Here is a 22,712-nt window from a genome sequence, read left to right on the forward strand (position 1 = left end):
CCAGGTAAGCACACAGCGGCGGCCCGGTATTCTCAGGCTGGGGAGGGCGAGGGCCATGGTTAATGACCCCCCTCCTGCAACTGAGAATATCAGCCCGCAGCTGCCCCGGGACTTTCGCATCCATTATGCGACAGTCCTGGCGTGTTCCTGACTCATTCTGTTGCTGTGATGCGGTGGCAATCAGGGTAATAATGAGTTAACGGCAACCAATAGCTGCTGCTTAAATCAAAGATTAGTAATAGCAGCGTCTATGACACGCCATTACTAATCTGTAAGTGACAGTAAAAACACACACACACCCCGAAAAATTCCTTTATTTGGATTAAAAGACAAAAAGCCCCCTATTTCTCCACTTTATTAAACCCCCAAACACAGCTCCGAGGTAATCCACAGCGATGTCCCGCGGCGCTTCCAGCCCTGCTCCAGCCACGACTGACAGTTTTCCACGCAGCCTCGTTCAGTGAGTGAGTGCTGAATGCGGCTCCATGAGCGAGGCTGCGGGTAACTCCAGGACATTTCTCATGGCCGGTGATGTGAACACATTACCGGACCGCGAGAACTGCAGTGTGTCCACAAACATCATAAATAAAGCTGGAATATCTATCCCTCTATTATGTATCTATCTATCTATCTATCTATCTATCTAGCTATGTATCTAGCTATCTCTGTATCTATCTATCTATGTATCTTTCTCTGTATCTATCTATGTATCTATTATCTATGTATCTATCTATAGGCCCCGTCACACTAAGCAACATCGCTAGCAACATCGCTAGCAACATCGCTGCTAACGAACAACTTTTGTGACGTAACAGCGATGTTGCTAGTGATGTTGCTTAGTGTGACATCCAGCAACAACCTGGCCCCTGCTGTGAGGTCGCTGGTTGTTGCTGAATGTCCTGGGCCATTTTTTAGTTGTTGCTGTCCCGCTGTGAAGCGCACATCGCTGTGTGTGACAGCAACAACTAAATGTGCAGGCAGCAGGAGCCGGCTTGTGCGGAGGCTGGTAACCACGGTAAACATCGGGTAACCAAGAAGCCCTGTCCTTGGTTACCCGATATTTACCTTCATTACCAGCCTCCTCCGCTCTCACTGTCAGTGCCGGCTCCTGCTTCTTGCACGTGTAGCAGAGTACACATCGGGTAATTAACCCCATGTGTACTGTAGCTAGGAGAGCAGGGAGCCAGCGCTAAGCAGTGTGCGCTGCTCCCTGCTCTGTGCACATGTAGCTACAGCACACATCGGGTAATTAACCCGATGTGTGCTGTAACTAGGAGAGCAGGGAGCCAGCGCTAAGCGGTGTGCGCTGCTCCCTGCTCTCTGCACGTGTAGCTGCGTGCGCTGGTAACTAAGGTAAATATCGGTTTGGTTACCCGATATTTACCTTAGTTACCAAGCGCAGCATTTTCCACGCGGCGCTGCTGGCTGGGGGCTGGGACACTGGTTGCTGGTGAGCTCACCAGCAACTCGTGTAGCCACGCTCCAGCGATCCCTGCCAGGTCAGGTTGCTGGTGGGATCGCTGGAGCGTCGCAGTGTGACATCTCACCAGCAACCTCCTAGCAACTTACCAGTGATCCCTATCAGGTTGGATCGTTGTTGGGATCGCTGGTAAGTTGTTTAGTGTGACTGGGCCTTAAGGCCCCGTCACACTAAGCAACATCGCTAGCAACATCGCTGCTAACGAACAACTTTTGTGACGTAGCAGCGATGTTGCTAGTGATGTCGCTGTGTGTGACATCCAGCAACAACCTGGCCCCTGATGTGAGGTTGTTAGTTGTTGCTGAATGTCCTGGGCCATTTTTTAGTTGTTGCTCTCCCGCTGTGAAGCACAGATCGCTGTGTGTGACAGCAAGACAGCAACAACTAAATGTGCAGGCAGCAGGAGCCGGCTTCTGCTGAGGCTGGTAACCACAGTAAACATTGGGTAACCAAGAAGCCCTGTCCTTGGTTACCCGATATTTACCTTTGTTACCAGCCTCCGCCGCTCTCACTGTCAGTGCCGGCTCCTGCTCTGTGCACATGGAGCTGCAGGACACATCGGGTTAATTAACCCGATGTGTGCTGTAGCTAGGAGAGCAGGGAGCCAGCGCTAAACATTGTGCGCTGCTCCCTGCTCTGTGCACATTTAGCTGCAGTACACTTCGGGTAATTAACCCGATGTGTGCTGTAACTAGGAGAGCAGGGAGCCAGCGCTCAGTGTGCGCTGCTCCCTGCTCTCTGCACGTGTAGCTGCGTGCGCTGGTAACCAAGGTAAATATCGGGTTGGTTACCCGATATTTACCTTAGTTACCAAGCGCAGCAACTTCCACGCGGCGCTGGGGGCTGGTCACTGGTTGCTGGTGAGCTCACCAGCAACTCGTGTAGCCACGCTCCAGCGATCCCTGCCAGGTCAGGTTGCTGGTGGGATCACTGGAGCGTTGCAGTGTGACATCTCACCAGCAACCTCCTAGCAACTTACCAGCGGATCCCTATCGTTGTTGGGATCCCAGGTAAGTTGCTTAAGGTCCAGTCACACTAAGCAACTTACCAGCGATCCCAACAACAATAGGGATCGCTGGTAAGCTGCTAGGAGGTTGCTGGTGAGATGTCACACTGCGACGCTCCAGCGATCCCACCAGCAACCTGACCTGGCAGGGATCGCTGGAGCGTCGCTACACAAGTTGCTGGTGAGCTCACCAGCAACTAGTGACAAGCCCCCAGCGCCGCGTGGAAGATGCTGCGCTTGGTAACTAAGGTAAATATCGGGTAACCAACCCGATATTTACCTTGGTTACCACCACACGGAGCTACACGTGCAGAGAGCAGGGAGCAGCGCACACTGAGCGCTGGCTCCCTGCTCTCCTAGTTACAGCACACATCGGGTTAATTACCCGATGTGTGCTGCAGCTAAATGTGCACAGAGCAGGGAGCAACGCACACCGCTTAGCGCTGGCTCCTTGCTCTCCTAGTTACAGCACACATCGGGTTAATTACCCGATGTGTGCTGCAGCTAAATGTGCACAGAGCAGGGAGCAGCGCACACCGCTTAGCGCTGGCTCCTTGCTCTCCTAGTTACAGCACACATCGGGTTAATTAACCCGATGTGTGCTGCAGCTACATGTGCACAGAACAGGGAGCAGCGCACAATGCTTAGCGCTGGCTCCTTGCTCTCCTAGTTACAGCACACATCGGGTTAATTAACCCGATGTGTGCTGCAGCTACATGTGCACAGAGCAGGGAGCAGCGCACAATGCTTAGCGCTGGCTCCTTGCTCTCCTAGTTACAGCACACATCGGGTTAATTAACCCGATGTGTGCTGCAGCTACATGTGCACAGAGCAGGAGCCGGCACTGACAGTGAGAGCGGCGGAGGCTGGTAACAAAGGTAAATATCGGGTAACCAAGGACAGGGCTTCTTGGTTACCCGATGTTTACATTGGTTACCAGCCTCCACAGAAGCCGGCTCCTGCTGCCTGCACATTTAGTTGTTGCTGTCTCGCTGTCACACACAGCGATCTGTGCTTCACAGCGGGACAGCAACAACTAAAAAATGGCCCAGGACATTCAGCAACAACCAACGACCTCACAGCAGGGGCCAGGTTGTTGCTGGATGTCACACACAGCAACATCGCTAGCAACGTCACAAAAGTTGTTCGTTAGCAGCGATGTTGCTAGCGATGTTGCTTAGTGTGACGGGGCATTTATGTATCTATTATCTCTCTATTATCTATCTATTATCTCTCTATCTCCCTCTATTATCTATTATCTATCTCTCTAGCTATATATTATCTGTTAAAAAACGGAGGGACCAACCTGCAAAAAAACAAACCAAAAACGCACCAAAACGCACCTGCGTTATTAGTGCATTATTTTAACGCAGGTGCGCTAATCCTTCACTCTCACAAAATTTCTTAAGAAAAATCATTTTTCTAGTGTGAACATAGCCTAATAATGAATATAAGAATCTTTGTAATATAACTTATAAGAAGAATAATGTGCTTCTTTCTCCTCTTATAAGACATTTGTTTTTCTCCTGTTTGCTGAACTCACCATCCAGTCTAAAAAACAGCGATTTCGGTGCGGTTTTCTGCCGGTAGCTGCAAATATGGTGCACAAATCTGGAGCAGACATTTCTGCACCAAATTTGCACCTCCTGGTGCGATTTTAGTTTCAAATAATATTTAATTGCATTCAGCAATACAAATAATGCAATTAATATATTCCCCTACTCGGGGGTTTACCATGAAAAATTGTACTTATTAAATCTGTATACACAAACTGACAGGAAGGAAGAAGACTAGAGAGAGAATAGACTGAGATAGAGGGTGTACGGGGTAGTGGGGGTGAGGTGGGGGGCATGCATATACCTACTTCGTTGCAACACGGTGGTAGTCATAGATCAGTCTGCATTCAGAGATAACAACAACTCATGGGGAGAGTTGTAATACTTGGGATAGGTCACTACCATGGTCTACTCATGGTGTGGTTTTGAAAGTGATTATTTTGCCAGGAGATGCAGAAGACTGGGTGCAAGACTATGGTGAATAAATTTCAGCACCAAATCTGCATCTCTTGGCAAAAAAAAAACACATTTTTCTTCCAGTATATGCAGGTCTGTGAACTCAGTGAGAGTTCAGTGAGGTCCCCTGGGGTCAGGTTAGCTGCAATCACAGGTGGAGGACCGTTGGAACCTCCAGCTGGGACTGCAACTAACCTGAGTGACGTCACCGCTGATTGTGGCTCAGTCTCTACCTCAAACTCACAGCGGGCAGTCATGCTCCATGATCGCTGGCTGTGGCTTCAATAATGCAGCAGAGCTGGGATCATCGTGGGCCCTCGTGTTGATTACGCCAGCCATGCAGGGATGTTTTGGGGGTTAAAGTGGTGAAAGAGGGTGTTTTTTTGTCTTTTATTTCAAATAAAGGATATTTATTTGCCTTGAGAAAAACAAAGCAATTTATTGAAAAACCCTTTTAAGTTTCTAGATTCTACTTGCCAGCACTGTGTAAAAAAAGTAAATAAAATGTGATGGTACTCACCCTCCCAGAGTCCAGCACTTGCTGCCATGGTCTATGTTTATTGGCTGTAGCGGTGATGTCACGGCTGCAGAAAATCATTGAGCACAGTGGCTCCTACTGTTATAGAGGCTCAGTAATTTGTTGCAGTGAAGTGCTCTATAGTCTTTACATCACTGCTGCAGCCAATATATAGAAATCAGAGCAATAACGGAGAGCAAACACTGGATCCGGAGATAGTACATGCAATCAGATTATATTATAGCGCTGCCCAATACAGGAGAGAGATGGACATCAAAATGAACAATAATTCTGAGAATGAAGATACTTCAGCATTGTATCCCCTTCATAGTATATATTCTGCACAGGGGTCTTCCAATCCATCTGCTGAAAAACAGCACCATATAAGTGAAAGGGGCCATCTGCAGGTCCATGCACGGCCGGATGCCCGTACAGTCTCAGATTAGTAGTGATCTGATCCTCAGCAATTATTAGGTAATGGCATATAACAGGCTTCATAGGCTTAATGTGTTTAGTTGAAACCAAGCACACAATATGTTGCACCAGCCATCTTCCTAATAGTATATAAGCAGTGGTCTTTATAGGATCACTCATTGACTTTTGTTTTTAATCTGTAGCTTTTTTTTTTTTATAAACTACATAATTTTTCCCATGGGGTTTTGAAACTACTTGTGATACCGGTAGTGATATGCCATCACTTACTACCAGTGGTAATAGACTTTTAATAAATGTTCAATTAGAATTACCGTCTTTTTCAGATTATAAGGCGCACTTTTCCTCCCAAAAATTTGGGAGGAAAATGAGGGGTGCGTCTTAAAATCCGAATATAGATTACTGTGGGGGACTGTCTGTGTGGCGACCGGGTTCGTTCGGGCGGCCTGGTGGCTGTGTGCGCGCCGGGTGCCTGTTGGTGCCAGCTCCCTCTCTATCCTGGATGTCGGCTGCCTCTCTGTGCGGGCAGCCTGCTGGCTGCCACTCTGTGCGTGAGTGCGGGCAGGTGGCTGTGTGGAGTAAGGTGGCTGTGCGGTGAGTGTCCCAGTTCAAATGATGACGCTAGGAGTCAGCGCATGCGCAGATGGAGCCCTTGGATGTGAGCTCCATCTGCGCATGCGCCGCTCCAGGTGCCATCATTTGAACTGGGGCCGCGGACACTGGGATACTCACCGCACCGGCCTGCTTCACTACTGACCCGCCGCTTAAGCCTTCACTGACACCACGGACCCGCCGCTGGTGCCACCACTGACTGCCGCCGCTGCTGCCGCCACTGACTGCCGCCACTGACCGCTGCCGCTACGGACCCGCCGTTGCTGCCAGCACAACCTCTGCCTCCTGTGACCGGAGTATAAGACAGACCCCATTTTTATTTTTTTTTACCTTTTTTTATCTCTAAATGTGGGGTGCGTCTTATAATCCGGTGTGTCTAATAAAACGAAAAATACGGTATGTAAGTCATAATAACATTTTCTATTTGTAACAAAACCATTGTGTTTATCATTTACGCTTTTACTGGATACATGACTGATAAGATAAGATGGATCGGTCATTATTTGTTATGATTTATTATGATTTTTTTACTTGATCTGTTGACTTAGGATACTTCTTGTCAGTTTTTATGTTTTTTTTCTGGTTAAAATGCATCAAAATGCAAAGTACATTTGCTGGAAAAGAACAAATCCTTAGCAATTATTTTCATGAATATTTTTTACATTCTTTACCTGTTCTTCTAATAGTTTCTGCCAAGGAATAAGGATTCCCTGCAGCTTACTCCAGTGCTCCTCTGTCCAGCGGCAAACTGCTGCCCACCTTTCTCCGAGTCTCTGCAATGAAGAATCAAAATATTTAGGTATAACATTTTTCCTATGCAGGAAGTTTTGCTTTGACGCTGTGTAGGAATGTACATTTTTTGGGGCCAACATTGTTATCTGAATTACACATAGTTGGGTTATTATGTATTATTTGTAGACGAAAAGAAAAATGTAAAATTATATAAATATACTTTATTTATAGCATTTATAAGATACAGAAGGAGATGCCTGAGACTATTATAGATATGCTGCAGATTTTCCATCTGGATTATAAAGCCAAAAATCCGCAGCGTATTACAGTAACAGCAACGTGCATGAGATTTTCACAAATCTCATCCACACACTGTGGAAGTTGATAACACAATGTATGATGTGGATTTTCACCATCGATTTCACCCTTTGCAATGTATAGGTTAAAGGGGTTGTCTACTACTGGACAACTCCTTCCCTGCTAGTGTGCCCCATCTAATATATAAAACTGAGTGTATGTATGTGTGTATGTATGTATGTGTGTATGTCCGCTAAAGGAACCCGCATTGTCGCATTTACAATCACAAAACTTTGCACAGACGCCTCATTTGACTCAGGGAATGTCATAGACTATGTTTTGATGGGAAAATTTAAGCCTGTGCATTACAGTTACTCTCCAAAAAACCTGCCTCCATTAAAGTGAATGGAGCTGGGAGCTACAGGTTATTAATAGGAGCTGTAATTGATTGGTTGCTATAGGAACAAAGACAATTGTTGGTATAAGAGGCTTATGTGTAAAGGGTGCTTTACACGAGACGATCTATCGTGCGATAGATCGTCGGGGTCACGTTTTTTGTGACGTACATCCGGCATCGCTTGCGATGTCGGGCTGTGTGACACCTCCGAGCGACGCAGTATCGCTCACAAATAGTGAGTCGTGTACTCATCGCTCGGTTTCATAATCTCGTTTAATTAAAATGGCGTCGGTTGCTCGTCACCGGGGTAGCACCCCAGGAACGATGAACAGCAGCTTACCTCCGTCTCGCGGCACCCGCCGGCTATGCGGAAGGAAGGAGGTGGGCGGGATGTTTACATCCCGCTCATCTCCGCCCCTCCGCCTCTATTGGCCGGCCGCCGTGTGACGTCGCTGTGACGCCGAACGTCCCTCCCACTTCAGGAAGTGGATGTTCGCCGCACTCAGCGACGTCGCACGGGAGGTACGGTAAGTACGTGTGACGGGGGGTTTACGACTTTGTGCGCCACGGGCTATCAATTGCCCGTGACGCACAAATGACGGGGGCGGGTATGATCGATTGTGAAATCGCACGAACGGTCGTCCCGTGTAAAGCAGGCTTGCTTAAGGCAATATAATATCGGTGGAGAGACAGACAGACAGACAGACTGAGAGACAGACAGACAGAGAGAGACAGACAGAGAAAGAGGCAGACAGGGAAAGAGACAGAGACAAACAGAGACAGATAGGGGAAAAAAGCCAGACAGACAGAGAAAGAGACAGACAGAGGCAGACAGGGAAAGAGACAGACAGAGACAGACAGGGAAAGAGAAAGACAGAGGCAGACAGGGAAAGAGACAAATAGACAGACAGACAGAGACAGACAGACAGACGGAGGTAGACAGGGAAAGAGACAAACAGACAGAGAAAAAAGGCAGACAGACAGAGACAGACAGAGGCAGACAGGGAAAGAAACACAGACAAACACACAGAGACAGAAAGGGAAAAAAGGCAGAAAGACAGGGAAAGACATACAGGGAAACAGACAGAGGCAGACAGACAGAGGCAGACAGGGAAAGAGACAGACAGACAGGGAAAGAGACAGACAGACAGACAGACAGGGAAAGAAACAGAGACAGGGAAAGAGGCAGAGTGAAAGAGACAGAAAGGGAGACAGACAGAAACTGACAGGCCAAGAGACAGACAGAGAGAGACACAGACAGAGACAGACAGACAGAGAGTGGGAGAGAGACAGAGAAACATTTACTATCCTGGGAAACGCCGGGTACTACAGCTAGTATAAAATAAACAAGGCATATACTTACCTCTCAGACCCACTACTTCTCCAGTGATCTCCAATGTTCATGTCACATTGTTATAGCACGTGACCGCTGCAGCCAATCAGATGAATTGACATGACACAGCTTGTTAATTTCCACAATGTATAGATTTGACAAAATCTTATCCAGTTTTCTGGTTCTGTAATATGCTGCAGATTTTTGGCTTTAAAAAGGATCTTTTCCCAATTTCAGCATGTTAAATCAAATCATGGAATAGTGGCTGCAGAGCTGAGTAAAATAAAGTCTATTTTTTTTATTTCTACTCTCTGATGAGGAGATATTACTTTGTAAAGTTTAGTGTATCATTTTTATAGTTTAACTGATCGGCACCAGACAATTGTCTCTGGGGGCGTCTACTACTTCCCCTGTAAAAAAGGTTCTCTTAATTATAAGCAGGCAGCAACATACACATGTGGTCAAAATTGTTGGTACCCCTCGTTCAATGAAAGAAAAACCAACAATGGTCACAGAAAATCTGACAAAAGTAATAAATAAAAAATCTATGAAAATGAACAAATGAAAGTCAGACATTGCTTTTCTGCTTCTACAGAAATTTCTTAAAAATAAAACTCATGAAACAGGCCTGGACAGAAATGATGGCACCCTCCTCCTCCTCCTCCTCCTCAACTTAATATTTGGTTGCATAACCTTTTGAGGCAATCACTGCAATCAAACGATTCCTGTAACTGTCAATGACACTTCTGCACCTCTCGATGGGTATTTTGGCCACTCCTCAAGAGCAAATTGCTCCAGTTGTCTCGTGTTTGAAGGTTGCCTCTTCCAGACAGCATGTTTCAGCTCTTTCCAAAGATGCTCAATAGGATTAAGGGCCGCTTTACACACTATGACATCGCTAGCAATTGCTAGCGATGTCGAGCGCGATAACACCCGCCCCCGTCGTTGTAACGATATGCGGTGATCGCTGCCGTAGCAAACATTATCGCTACGGCAGCGTCACACGCACATACCTGTGCAGCGACGTCGCTGTGATCGGAGAACCGCCTCCTTTCTAAGGGGGCGGTTTGTTCGGCGTCACAGCGACGTCACAGCAGCGTCACTGAACCGCCGCCCAATAGAAAAGGAGGGGAGGAGATGAGCGGCCGGAACATGCCGCCCACCTCCTTCCTTCCACCTTTTCCGGTGGAGGCAGGTAAGGAGATGTTTGTCGTTCCAGCGGCGTCACACATAGCGATGTGTGCTGCCACAGGAAAGACCAACAACATCGTTACTGCAGCAGCAACGATATTTGGGAATGGACCCCCATGTCACCGATGAGCGATTTTGAACGTTTTTGCGATGATTCAAATTTGCTCATAGCTGTCACACGCTACGACATCGCTAAAGCGGCCAGATGTGCGTCACAAATTCCGTGACCCCAACGAGACCGCTTTAGCGATCTCGTAGCGTGTAAAGCCACGTTTAGGTCAGGGCTCATAGAAGGCCACTTCAGAATAGTCCAATGTTTACTCTTAGCTATTCTTGGGACTTTTTAGCTGTGTGTTTTGGGCCATTTTCCTGTTGCAAGACCCATGTGCTGCGACTGAGACAAAGCTTTCTGAAACTAGGCAGCACATTTCTCTCTAGAATCCCTTGATAGTCTTGAGATTTCATTGTACCCTGCACAGGTTCAAGACACCCTGTGCCAGATACAGTAAGCAACATCAGAACAGAACCGAGCCTCCATCATGTTTCACAGTAGGGACAGTGTTCTTTTGTTGACCTATGATGCTAATTAGTGGACACAACTTGATTTAACATGTCCCTTTTGCCACATTATTTTCAGGGGTACCATCATTTCTGTACAGGCCTATTTCATGAGTTTTATTTGTTTTATTTTTTTTAAATTCTGTGGAAGCATGGTTAAAAAGCAATGTCTGACTTTCATTTGTTCATTTTCATATATTAATGTATTATTACCTTTGTCAGAATCAAGTTATTTCTCTTACCATTGTGGGTTTTTCTTTCATTAAACGCGGTGTACGAACAATTTTGACCACGTATGTACAGGTGGAAAATACATCCTCCTCTCCTCATTCATCTCTGCAGCTACTTTATAGATATGTAGCAGTTATGCATCATTAAAACTCTTTCCAGGTCTCATCTGACAGCAGTCAGTGTGAGAGGGGGAGAGGAGAACTGACAACACTGTGATATGAGATCTGGAAGTTTGTAATGATACATAACTCAGCTCTGCTAGTTATCTATACCAGACATTTGTGCCTCCATTTGTCTCTGGGGGTGTGTACTTATTCCCCTGTAAAATAGGTTGACTAATTATAAAAAGACAGTAACATGCAGGGGGAAAATAAGCTCTCCTCTCTCTCCACTGTGGCTTTTTATTTCATTAAACGAGAGGTACCAACAATTTTGACCATGTGTGTACAGGGTGAAAATTCATCCTCCTCTCCTAATTCATCTCTGCAGCTACTTTATGGATATATAGCAGTTATGCATCATTACAACCTTTTCCAGATCTCATCTGACAGCAGTCAGTCGGAGGGGAGGGTGAGAACTGGCAACACTGTGAGATGAGATCTGGAAGTGTTGATAATGATACATAACTAAGCACTGCTACTTATTGATACCAAATATTTCTCCCTCCATTTGTCTCTGGGGGCGTGTACTTTTTTGCCTGTAAAGAAGGGAATTTTGTTTACTTACCGTAAATTCCTTTTCTTCTAGCTCCAATTGGGAGACCCAGACAATTGGGTGTATAGCTTCTGCCTCCGGAGGCCACACAAAGTATTACATTCAAAAGTGTAACCCCTCCCCTCTGCCTATACACCCTCCCGTGCCTCACGGGCTCCTCAGTTTTGGTGCAAGAGCAGGAAGGAGGAAACTTATAAATTGGTCTAAGGTAAATTCAATCCGAAGGATGTTCGAAGAACTGAAACCAAAGAAACAATTGAACAACAAGCCCGAAGGGAACAGGGGCGGGTGCTGGGTCTCCCAATTGGAGCTAGAAGAAAAGGAATTTACGGTAAGTAAACAAAATTCCCTTCTTCTTTGTCGCTCCATTGGGAGACCCAGACAATTGGGACGTCCAAAAGCAGTCCCTGGGTGGGTAAAAGAATACCTCGATAAATAGAGCCGACACGGCTCCCTCTTACAGGTGGGCAACCACCGCCTGAAGGACTCGCCTACCTAGACTGGCATCTGCCGAAGCATAGGTATGCACCTGATAATGTTTCGTGAAAGTGTGCAGGCTAGACCAGGTAGCTGCCTGACACACCTGCTGAGCCGTCGCCCGGTGCCGCAATGCCCAGGACGCACCCACGGCTCTGGTAGAATGGGCTTTCAGCCCCGAAGGAAGCGGAAGCCCCGAAGAACGGTAAGCTTCAAGAATCGGTTCCTTGATCCACCGAGCCAAGGTTGACTTGGAAGCCTGCGAACCCTTACGCTGACCGGCGACAAGAACAAGAGTGCATCTGAACGGCGCAGGGGCGCTGTGCGAGACACGTAGTACCGGAGTGCTCTCACTAGATCTAATGAGTGCAAATCCTTTTCACATCGGTGAATTGGATTAGGGCAAAAAGAAGGTAAGGTGATATCCTGATTGGATGAAAAGGAGATACCACCTTAGGGAGAAATTCCGGAACAGGACGCAGAACCACCTTATCCTGGTGAAAAAACAGGAAGGGGGCTTTGCATGACAGCGCTGCAAGATCCGACACTCTTCGGAGTGATGTAACTGCCACTAGAAATGCCACCTTCTGCGAAAGACGTGATAAGGAGACATCTCGCAGCGGCTCGAAAGGTGGTTTCTGAAGAGCCGTTAGCACCCTGTAAAGGTCCCAGGGCTCTAGTGGGCGCTTGTAAGGTGGGACTATGTGGCATACTCCTTGCAGGAACGTGCGGACCTGCGGGAGCCTGGCCAGGCGCCTTTGAAAAAATACTGAGAGCGCCGATACTTGTCCCTTGAGAGAGCTTAGTGACAAACCTTTGTCCATTCCAGATTGAAGGAAGGAAAGAAAAATGGGTAAGGCAAAAGGCCAGGGAGTAAACCCATTCACAGAGCACCAGGACAAGAATATCCGCCAAGTCCTGTAATAGATCTTGGCGGACGTCGGTTTCCTGGCTTGTCTCATAGTGGGAATGACATCCTGAGATAACCCTGACGATGCTAGGAGCCAGGACTCAATGGCCACACAGTCAGGTTGAGGGCCGCAGAATTCAGATGGAAAAACGGCCCTTGTGACAGCAAGTCTGTGCGGTCTGGAAGGGCCCACGGTTGACCCACCGTGAGATGCCACAGATCCGGGTACCACGACCGCCTTGGCCAGTCTGGAGCGACGACAATGGCGCGGCGGCAGTCGGACCTGATCTTGCGTAATACTCTGGGTAGCATCGCCAGAGGAGGAAACACATAAGGCAGTTGAAACTGCGACCAATCCTGTACTAATGCATCCGCCGCCAGAGCTCTGTGAACTGCGGAGATGGTGGATGCTCTGGCTTCCACCCACTGCAGAATTCGCCGTACTTCCTGGAAGGCTTGACGACTGTGAGTGCCGCCCTGGAGATTGATGTAGGCGACTGCAGTGGCGTTGTCCGACTGGATACGGATCTGCCTGCCCTCCAGCCACTGATGGAACGCCAATAGGGCTAGATACACTGCCCTTATCTCCAGAACATTGATCTGAAGGGAAGACTCCCTCGGAGTCCAGGTCCCCTGAGCCCTGTGGTGGAGAAACACTGCTCCCCACCCTGACAGGCTCGCGTCCGTGGTGACCACAGCCCAGGTTGTGGGCAGGAAGGATTTTCCCTGCGATAGAGAAGTGGGAAGAAGCCACCACTGAAGAGACGTCTTGGTTGCCAGGGAAAGAGAGACCTTCTTGTCGAGGGAAGTCGATCTCTTGTCCCACTTGTGGAGAATGTCCCATTGGAGTGGGCGTAGATGAAATTGCGCGAAGGGCACTGCCTCCATCGCTGCCACCATCTTCCCTAGGAAGTGCATGAGGCGCCTCAATGGGTGTGACTGACTCTGAAGAAGAGATTGCACCCCTGCTCGCAGAGAAAGCTGTTTGTTCAGTGGTAGCTTGACTACCGCTGACTGAGTCTGAAACTCCATCCCGAGGTAGGTCAATGACTGGGTCGGTGTCAACTTGGATTTTGGAAAGTTGATGATCCACCCGAACTGCTGGAGAGTCTCCAGAGCGACGGTAAGACTGTGTTGACACGCCTCCCGAGACGGTGCCCTGACTAGGAGATCGTCTAAGTAGGGAATCACCGAGTGGCCTTGGGAGTGTAGGACCGCCACAACGGATGCCATGACTTTGGTGAAAACCCGTGGGGCTGTCGCCAAGCCGAAAGGCAATGCCACGAACTGAAGGTGTTCGTCCCCTATGGCGAAACGCAAGAAGCGTTGATGTTCGGGTGCGATCGGCACATGGAGATAAGCATCTTTGATGTCGATCGATGCGAGAAAGTCTCCCTGTGACATCGAAGCGATGACCGAGCAGAGAGATTCCATCCTGAACCGTCTGGTTCTCACATGTCTGTTGAGCAGTTTGAGGTCCAGAACGGGACGGAATGAACCGTCCTTCTTTGGCACCACGAACAAGTTGGATTAAAAGCCGCGCCCCTGTTCCTGAGGGGGGACGGGAATCACAACTCCTTCTGTCTTCAGAGCGGCCACTGCCTGAAGAAGTGCGTCGGCCCGAGCAGGGGGGGGGGGAGGTTGTGAAGAAACGAGTTGGAGGACGAGAGATGAACTCTATCCTGTAACCGTGAGACAGAATGTCTCTCACCCATCGGTCTTGAACATGTGGCCACCAGGTGTCGCAAAAGCGGGAGAGCCTGCCACCGACCGAGGATGCGGTTCGGGGATGCCAAGAGTCATGAGGAGGCCGCCTTGGAGGCAGTGCCTCCGGCAGCCTTTTGGGGGCGTGACTTAGACCGCCACGCGTAGAAGTTCCTCTGACCTTTCTCCGGCCTATTGGACGAAGAGGATTGGGACTTGGCGGAGGGGCGAAAGGACCGAAACCTCGATTGTATCTTACGTTGCTGAGGTCGCTTCGGTCTGGACTGGGGTAAGGAGGAGTCCTTTCCCTCTCATCCAATCGTTCTCTAAACAATCGGTCGCCAGAAAACGGCAAACCGGTTAGGAATCTCTTGGAAGCCGAGTCTGCCTTCCATTCGCGCAGCCACATGGCTCTGCGGACTGCCACAGAATTAGCGGATGCGACCGCTGTACGGCTAGCAGAGTCTAGGACTGCATTCATGGCGTATGAAGAAAACGCCGACGCCTGAGAAGTCAAAGACGCAACCTGCGGAGCAGAAGTACGTGTGACCGCATTAATCTCGGTTAGACAAGCCGAGATAGCTTGGAGTGCCCACACGGCTGCAAAAGCCGGGGCAAAGGACGCGCCCGTGGCTTCATAGATGGATTTCACCAGGAGCTCTATCTGCCTGTCAGTGGCATCTTTTAGCGATGAGCCATCTGCAACCGATACCACAGATCTAGCCGCCAATCTAGAGATAGATCTAACACCTGGTTGATGGACGAGATAAGATCATTTACTAAGGCGTCCCCTTCAGGTGTATCAAGGTTGAGGGCAACGTCATGGTCAGAGCCCTGAGCTGCGACCTCCGCCTCGTCCTCCAGCGAGTCCTCCAGCCGGGAACCTGAGCAGCGTGATGAAGCTGATGATTCCAAGCGGGCCCGCTTAGCTGGTCTGGGGCTGTGGTCCGTGGAGGAGTCCTCCACGTGAAACCTAGAGCCCACCCCGGGAGCGCGCTGCGGCGTGGACCGAGAGGGACCTGGAGGCGCCGATCCAACAGTGTCCTGGGTCTGTGTAAGGACCGGTCTGGACTGCAAGGCTTCTAGCAGCTTGGCAGACCATTTGTCCATAGACTTAGCCATGGATTGTGAAAGTGACTCAAAGAGCTTCTCAGCAAACACTGCAAACTCTGTCCCTGCCGCCTGGACAGTGGTAGCATGGGGGTCTACCTGAGCCGAGGGGCCCACAAGTGGTCGCGGCTCCGGCTGAGTCAGTGTAACAGGGGTCGAGCATTGCTCACAGTGAGGGTAGGTGGAACCCGCAGGCAACACAGCCCCACAAGAGGTACAGGTCACAAAGAAACCCTGTGCCTTAGCGCTCTTGCTCCTTGTGGACGACATGCTGTTGTGTCCCAGGAGAGTGATCACAGAGGGTATAAGGGAAGAGTATACAGCCCGGCCGAACAGAGAGATATATATATATAAAGATATATAATACGTATCTATTCAGGCAACCAAGGGGGACCAGCACCGGATGACCGGTGTGGCTTACCGACCGCTAAAAAGCGGCGTGTGTGTCCTCCAGATTCCCTGCTCCAGGTCTCCCAGCGGTGAAGAGCTCTTTCCTGATGATTCTCCAGCGCAGAATGTCTGAAAAAAATGGCTGCTGGAGCTCTCAGAGGGGGAGTGGAGCGGTGGGCGGCACCAGGAAAAAGTGCGGGGATCTGGGGTCCCTATTGTGATCAAAGAGGGGGGAGGAAGCATACAGGATGCTCCGGCCCTCACTGCCGACGTCATCAGGACGGCTGTCCCGCCCCTACCCTGACAGACAGGTCCGGGGGCGGGAGTCTTGCCAGTAGGCCGCAACTGAAGCCGGGGACTAAATTTATGACCGCGGCCGACAAGCAGGCGCGGTCGGCGCGGAAGTCCCCCGGCTTTCACGGATCAGCAGCCGCTGTGTGTCCCAGGCAGCGTCCGGTCGGCTGTCCCGCCCCTACCCTGACAGACAGGTCCGGGGGCGAGATTTTGCAAGTAGGCCGCAACTGAAGCCGGGGACTAAATTTATGACCGCGGCCGACAAACAGGCGCGGTCGGCGCGGAAGTCCTCCGGCTTTCACGGCCTAGCAGCCCTTGCAGCGTCCGGGTGCCAGGCGCTCCATGAACCGTCCCCATGGGGACACAGAGTACCTGACAGATGCAGGGCCCGGTCCCTGATAAAGAAAATACTCCGGTCCGGCAGATTCCACACAGGGGCTGCGGAGGGAGCACGGTCCCAGTACCTGGATGACCGCTCAGGATCCCACTTCTCCCAGAGCCCTCAAGGGATGGTGAAGGAAATACGGCATGAGGCTCCGGCCGTCGTACCCGCAATGGGTACCTCAACCTTAACAGCACCGCCGACGTAGTGGGGTGAGAAGGGAGCATGCCGGGGGCCCCGTGGGAGCCCTCTTTTCTTCCAACCGATAACATCAGCAGCTGCTGCTGACTAAAATGGGAATGCATGAGTGGATGTGTGCCTCCTTCCACACAAAGCATAAAACTGGGGAGCCCGTGAGGCACGGGAGGGTGTATAGGCAGAGGGGAGGGGTTACACTTTTGAGTGTAATACTTTGTGTGGCCTCCGGAGGCAGAAGCTATACACCCAATTGTCTGGGTCTCCCAATGGAGCGACAAAGAAAAAAGGTTGACTAATTATAAGCAGACAGCAACATACAGGACAAAATACAACCTCCTCTCATTATTCATGTCTGCAGCTACTTTATAGATATGCAGCAGTTATGGATCATTGCAAACCTTTCCAGATCTCATATGACGGCAGTCAGTCTGGGAGGAGGGTGAGAGCTTACAACACTGAGATGAGTTCTGGAAGTGTTTATAATGATACATAACTCAGCTATGCTACTTATCGATAAAGTACCGGTAGCTGCAAAGATGAAGAGGAAGAGGAGGGCGGGTTCTTTTCTCCCCTGCATGACACTGACTGCTTTTCATTGGTTCCTCATACAGTGGAAAAAGAACATGCCCCCAGAGATAAGTCAGAAAGAGTGACTGCACACTTTTCATTTCAGCCTTGACAGCCCCTTTACTGTTGAACATAGAATGGTAGGATTCTGCCCAGTCTGCCTGCTAGGATAGTGCTTGCATTTTAAAGACACTAACATGCTCACTGATCTATAGGTGTCAGTAAGACATCCCACTTTGCAAACAATTTTAATATTTATAGCGAATAAAAGAATGACTAGATCAGCTATGTTTTAGGTTACAAGAAAAAAATAATTCTAAATAAGCTTCTCGGAGAAATTGCTATATATCCCCAATAGCTACATGTTCTATGTTATTTACAAAAACTCATTATAAAACAAATTATCTATAAATTGCAAGCCAGCAGACGACATTGCTTCTGAGTTTAAGGACTATATTTATAGAATTTTACGCTCTGTTTCCTACATAAATTGTTTACTTTAATGCATTCGATTGAAAGCAACCGGAATTGTTATTTCAAATTAAAAGTGTATATATGTATAAAGGATAAAAAATGTTATTTGTAGAAATGGGACAAAATCGGACTCATAGTAAAAAAAGAGTCTCATAATAACCAATCATTATCAAATTCAAGAAAAGAAACAGATGAATAGGCCTTTGTAAAGCATCCTGAAGCTTTAAGAAAATGGTTCTTAACCATGAGATCGCGATGAGATAAATAGACAAATATGAATACAGCGGAGTGCGGGCCTTATCTCAGTAATCTTGCGAATTACAATCTATGGTAGCACAGCAGCTGTAGTGCAATATTTATGCACTATAGTGTCATATTTTAGGCAGCCGGAGGGGGGTTGAGGGGTGGGGGGTGTAAAAAAGAAATTTTAAATTCTTTTAGTTTTGGGTTCAGCCACTATTTTTTATAGTTAGTGGCCAAACAGACAATGATTTATTTATTAAGGTACCGCCACACATAACGAGATCGCTAGCGAGATCGCAGCTGAGTCACGGATTCCGTGATGCAGTAGCGATCCCATTAGCGATCTTGTTATGTGTGACACCTACCAGCGATCAGGCCCCTGCTGTGAGATCTATAGTCGTTGCAGAATGGTCCAGGCCATTTTCTTCAAAGGCGATGTCCTGCTGGGCAGGACACATCGCTGTGTTTGACACGGTGTGACAGGGTCACAGTGACTGCTGAGATCGTTATACAGGTCAATACTGCGACCTGTATCATTCCTGCATCGCTGGTAAGATCTGACTACAGTACAGTGACAGCGCAACAAGCGCCGGTCACGTGCTGTCATGTGACCGGCGCATGTGACCCGGAAGTTACAGCGCTGTCACTGTACTGTATTGTCTGTACGGGAGAGCGCCGGATCCGGCAAACCGGCGAAAAGCCGGATGTGTGAAACCGGCCTTAGATTATTGGGTGCAGCCATTCTGACACAGTGAAAGATTTTAAATGTTGTATGTAGTAGTGCTGGGAGGGCTGTCCCCACCCACACCAGGCTGTGCATTTCAATAGACAGAAGCTGCTAATCACAGAATAGGGTGGAGTTGGACTTCAATTCACATGCTGCTGAGACCCACTCATGATAAAGATAAAAGGCTTAAACTAATGGTCATGTTACACACAACGACAGTGACGACGGCGCCGCTGCTAAGTCACCATTTTCTGTGACGTAGCAGCGACCTTGATAGCGATGTCGCTGTGTGTGACATCCAGCAACGACCTGGCCCCTGCTGTGAGGTCGCTGGTTGTTGCTGAATGTCCTGGACTATTTTTTGGTTGTTGCTCTCCCGCTGTGAAGCACACATCGCTGTGTGTGACAGCGAGAGAGCAACAAACTGAATGTGCAGGGAGCAGAGAGCCGGCTTCTGCGGATGCTGGTAACCAAGGTAAATATCGGGTAACCAAGCAAAGGCTTGGTTACCTGATATTTACCTTGGCTACCAGCGTCCGCAGCTTCTTGAAGCCGGCTCCCTGCATACGTAGCCAAGGTACACATCGGGTAACTATAAGCAAAGTGGTTTGCTTATTAGCCAGATGTGTACTCTGGCTACGAGTGCAGGGAGCCAGCGCTAAGCGGTGTGCGCTGGTAACCAAGGGAAATATCGGGTAACCAACTGAAGCACTTTGCTTGGTTACCCGATATTTACCTTAGTTACCAAGCGCAGCATCGCTTCCACGCGTCGCTGCTGGCTGGGGGCTGGTCACTGGTGAGATCTGCCTGTTTGACAGCTCACCAGCGACCATGTAACGACGCAGCAGCGATCCTGATAAGGTCAGATCGTCGTCGTGATTGCTGCTGCGTCGCTACGTGTGACCTAGGCTTAAGATTCCCGGTAAACAACAAAAGACTGATGCAGGGCTGCATTTTCTGTTTTAACTCTTACAGCATGCTGTCTTCAGGCTACATTGCAGAACCCTGCTGACAGAGTCCCTTTAAGTATTCTAAACAGAAACTATTGGAAATTTCAACACTAGGTATTCGACTGCTCTTGAGTATCTGTATTTCACAGAATAGTGCTTGCACCTCTGAACATACCTTTATGCTGGGAAAATGGAACTGAGGACTAGTTTTCTTGATATCGTTCTTGGAACCACAACCAGTCTTGAGATTGAGGGGTTCCTGGGACTCATTTTTGTAGGCTTTCACTTGGGCACACACAAATGTTCCCACTCCATTAAAAACTTAAAGGTAAGCCCAGTATTTTCACCCTTTCTGACCAAACATTTTTGGCATATCTTTTGCCATACCATTGGCTCCAGTGTGAAAATCCCTTCCACGTATAGTAAGCATAAGCACAATACACATGTCAAAACCAGCAATGTTCCTCCTGTCACCTTTAAACCTATTGTTTCCATTAGGATAAAGATTATAGCACCAGTCTGGTTACATAGGCTTTATCCATGTTTGTGTTGCAAGGATAAACACAAAGGCATTTACATTGCATTGTTTTCCCACATAAACACAAGTTCAGCACTTCAGTGAAAGTGAAATAACAGCCAAGTCATAGGAAATTCACAATACTTTACAACAACCTTACAAAACACAGCACAAATAATAATGAAGAAATCCCACACTATGAAGAAAACAACTATCTATCCCTCTATCCCTCTATCTATCTATCCCTCTATCCCTCTATCTATCTATCTATCTATCTGTCTATCTATCTATCCCTCTATCTACCTACCTACCTATCTATCTATTTATCTATCTATCCATCTCTGTGCCTAATGTACAATACTGTATTTGTTTTATATGAAGCCTCTCATTTTTTTGCGCACTGACTTTCGATGAAGTTAAAGGTTAAAAGACCCAATGACTCTTCTCCATCACAATTCCTCTCCATTTTTTTCTCTTCCATTGACAATTATGGACTTAAGGTGGCTTTACACGCTACAAGATCGCTAAAGCGATCTCGTTGGGGTCACGGAATTGGTGACGCACATCCGGCCGTGTTAGCGATGTCGTTGTGTGTGACACCTATGAGCGATTTTGAATCGTCGCAAAAACGTTCAAAATCGCTCATCGGTGACATGCCCCCCTCTTCCCAATTATCTTTGCTGCTGCAGTAATGATGTTGTTTGTCATTCCTGCGGCAACACACATCACTATGTGTAACGCCGCTGGAACGACAAACATCTCCTTACCTGCATCCACCAGAAAAGGAGGAAGGAAGGAGGTGGGCGGCATGTTCCGGCCGCTCATCTCCTCCCCTCCTTTTCTATTGGGCGGTGGTTCAGTGACGCTGCTGTGACGTCGTTGTGACATTGAACGAACCGCCCCCTTAGAAAGGACGCGGTTCGCCGGTCACAATGACGTCGCAGAGCAGGTATGTGTGTGTGACGCTGCCGTAGCGATAATGTTCGCTACGGCAGCGATCACCACATATCGTTACAACGACGGGGCGGGTGCTATCGCACGCGACATCGCTAGCAATTGCTAGCGATGTTGTAGCGTGTAAAGCGGGCCATAATGTTGATCCTCATAAACCACAGCTCATTTCTTATTTATTCTCACCTCCCGTTGCCCTTGCTCCTACCCGTTATCCGCTTTTATTACTCTTATTAGAAAACTACAACTGGCCACAAGCACGAATTTGGTTTTAAACGGCGTCCATTCAAATTAAAAGGCAACAGTGCAATTTATTTGTTGAACCCAGTTCTTCAGAGCGGGAGACACGCTCTAAAGTGTCTCTGCTGTAGTTTATAGATCAGGAGTAAGAGCTGTCCCTAGTCCATCCATTTAACAGGACACGTTGCCAACACTATAAGCAATTTTTTTTATATATATATATATATATATATATATATATATATATATATATATATACTGCATATCTATATATCAATAGATGGGGGCGCAATTTACAAGTTCCACCTTCTGTAGAACGAGGAGATCTCCTGACCATTATCCCACCCAGTTTAGCAGATCTCACATCCAGGAAAAGAATATACAGAGATATTGTCACAGCTACAGAACGATATGGAATAACGTAACAAGGAAACCAAAAGATGTTACATTATCCTTCATCACTAGATGACCCACCTGTAGCTGTGCTTCTAGTGCCGCAGTGGCTCCGTCGCCGCTGTTCTCATCCACAATAACCACCATGTGAGTTAAGGAGTTGACTTTAACTTGTTCTGTCTCCAGGTCGTTTTGCAATTTCTAGCAAATATATCACAGATTGATGATGAAACCAACAAAATAACAAAGTAAAAAATAAAACTAACATTAAATAAATACCCACAACCTAATATATTATTATTTTTATTATTATTATAATTATTATTATTAGAGCACAATTGATTTAATTGTGCTGTACATGCGAGAGGGGTTGAAAAAATACAAATATAAGATGACAGACTGGTACCGAAAGGAGAGTCTACAGTTATCAGAATTCCTTCCTCTAGATATAGTAATACAGTGGAACCTTGGATTAAGAGTAACTTGGTTTGAGAGCATTTTTCAGGACAAGCAAAGCTTTATCCAAATTTGTAACTTGGTTTAAGAGCAATGATTTGCAATAAGAGCAAATACTCACAGATCACACGTCTGGTTCTGTCCTTTCATCATGCTCTGACCCGCTCTGGAGGTAACTTTCTGTACATATGTACTGTATACTGTAAACAGTATACCA

General features: G+C 47.9%; 1 protein-coding gene across 1 annotated transcript in view; it reads right to left on the reverse strand.

Moving 5' to 3' along the window:
- The window catches only part of UTRN (utrophin), a 1,025,654-nt gene that overhangs the window by 762,649 nt on the left and 240,293 nt on the right, over positions 1-22,712 (reverse strand). Inside the window, exons 13-14 of the mRNA XM_075339520.1 lie at positions 22,121-22,240; positions 6,731-6,832 (exon numbers count right to left, since the gene is read on the reverse strand). Of these exons, the coding sequence (XP_075195635.1) occupies positions 6,731-6,832; positions 22,121-22,240 (222 nt within the window). The remainder of the gene's footprint in view (positions 1-6,730; positions 6,833-22,120; positions 22,241-22,712) is intronic.

Source organism: Anomaloglossus baeobatrachus, chromosome 3 (assembly GCF_048569485.1).
Source record: "Anomaloglossus baeobatrachus isolate aAnoBae1 chromosome 3, aAnoBae1.hap1, whole genome shotgun sequence".
Classification (NCBI taxonomy): Eukaryota; Metazoa; Chordata; class Amphibia; order Anura; family Aromobatidae; genus Anomaloglossus; species Anomaloglossus baeobatrachus.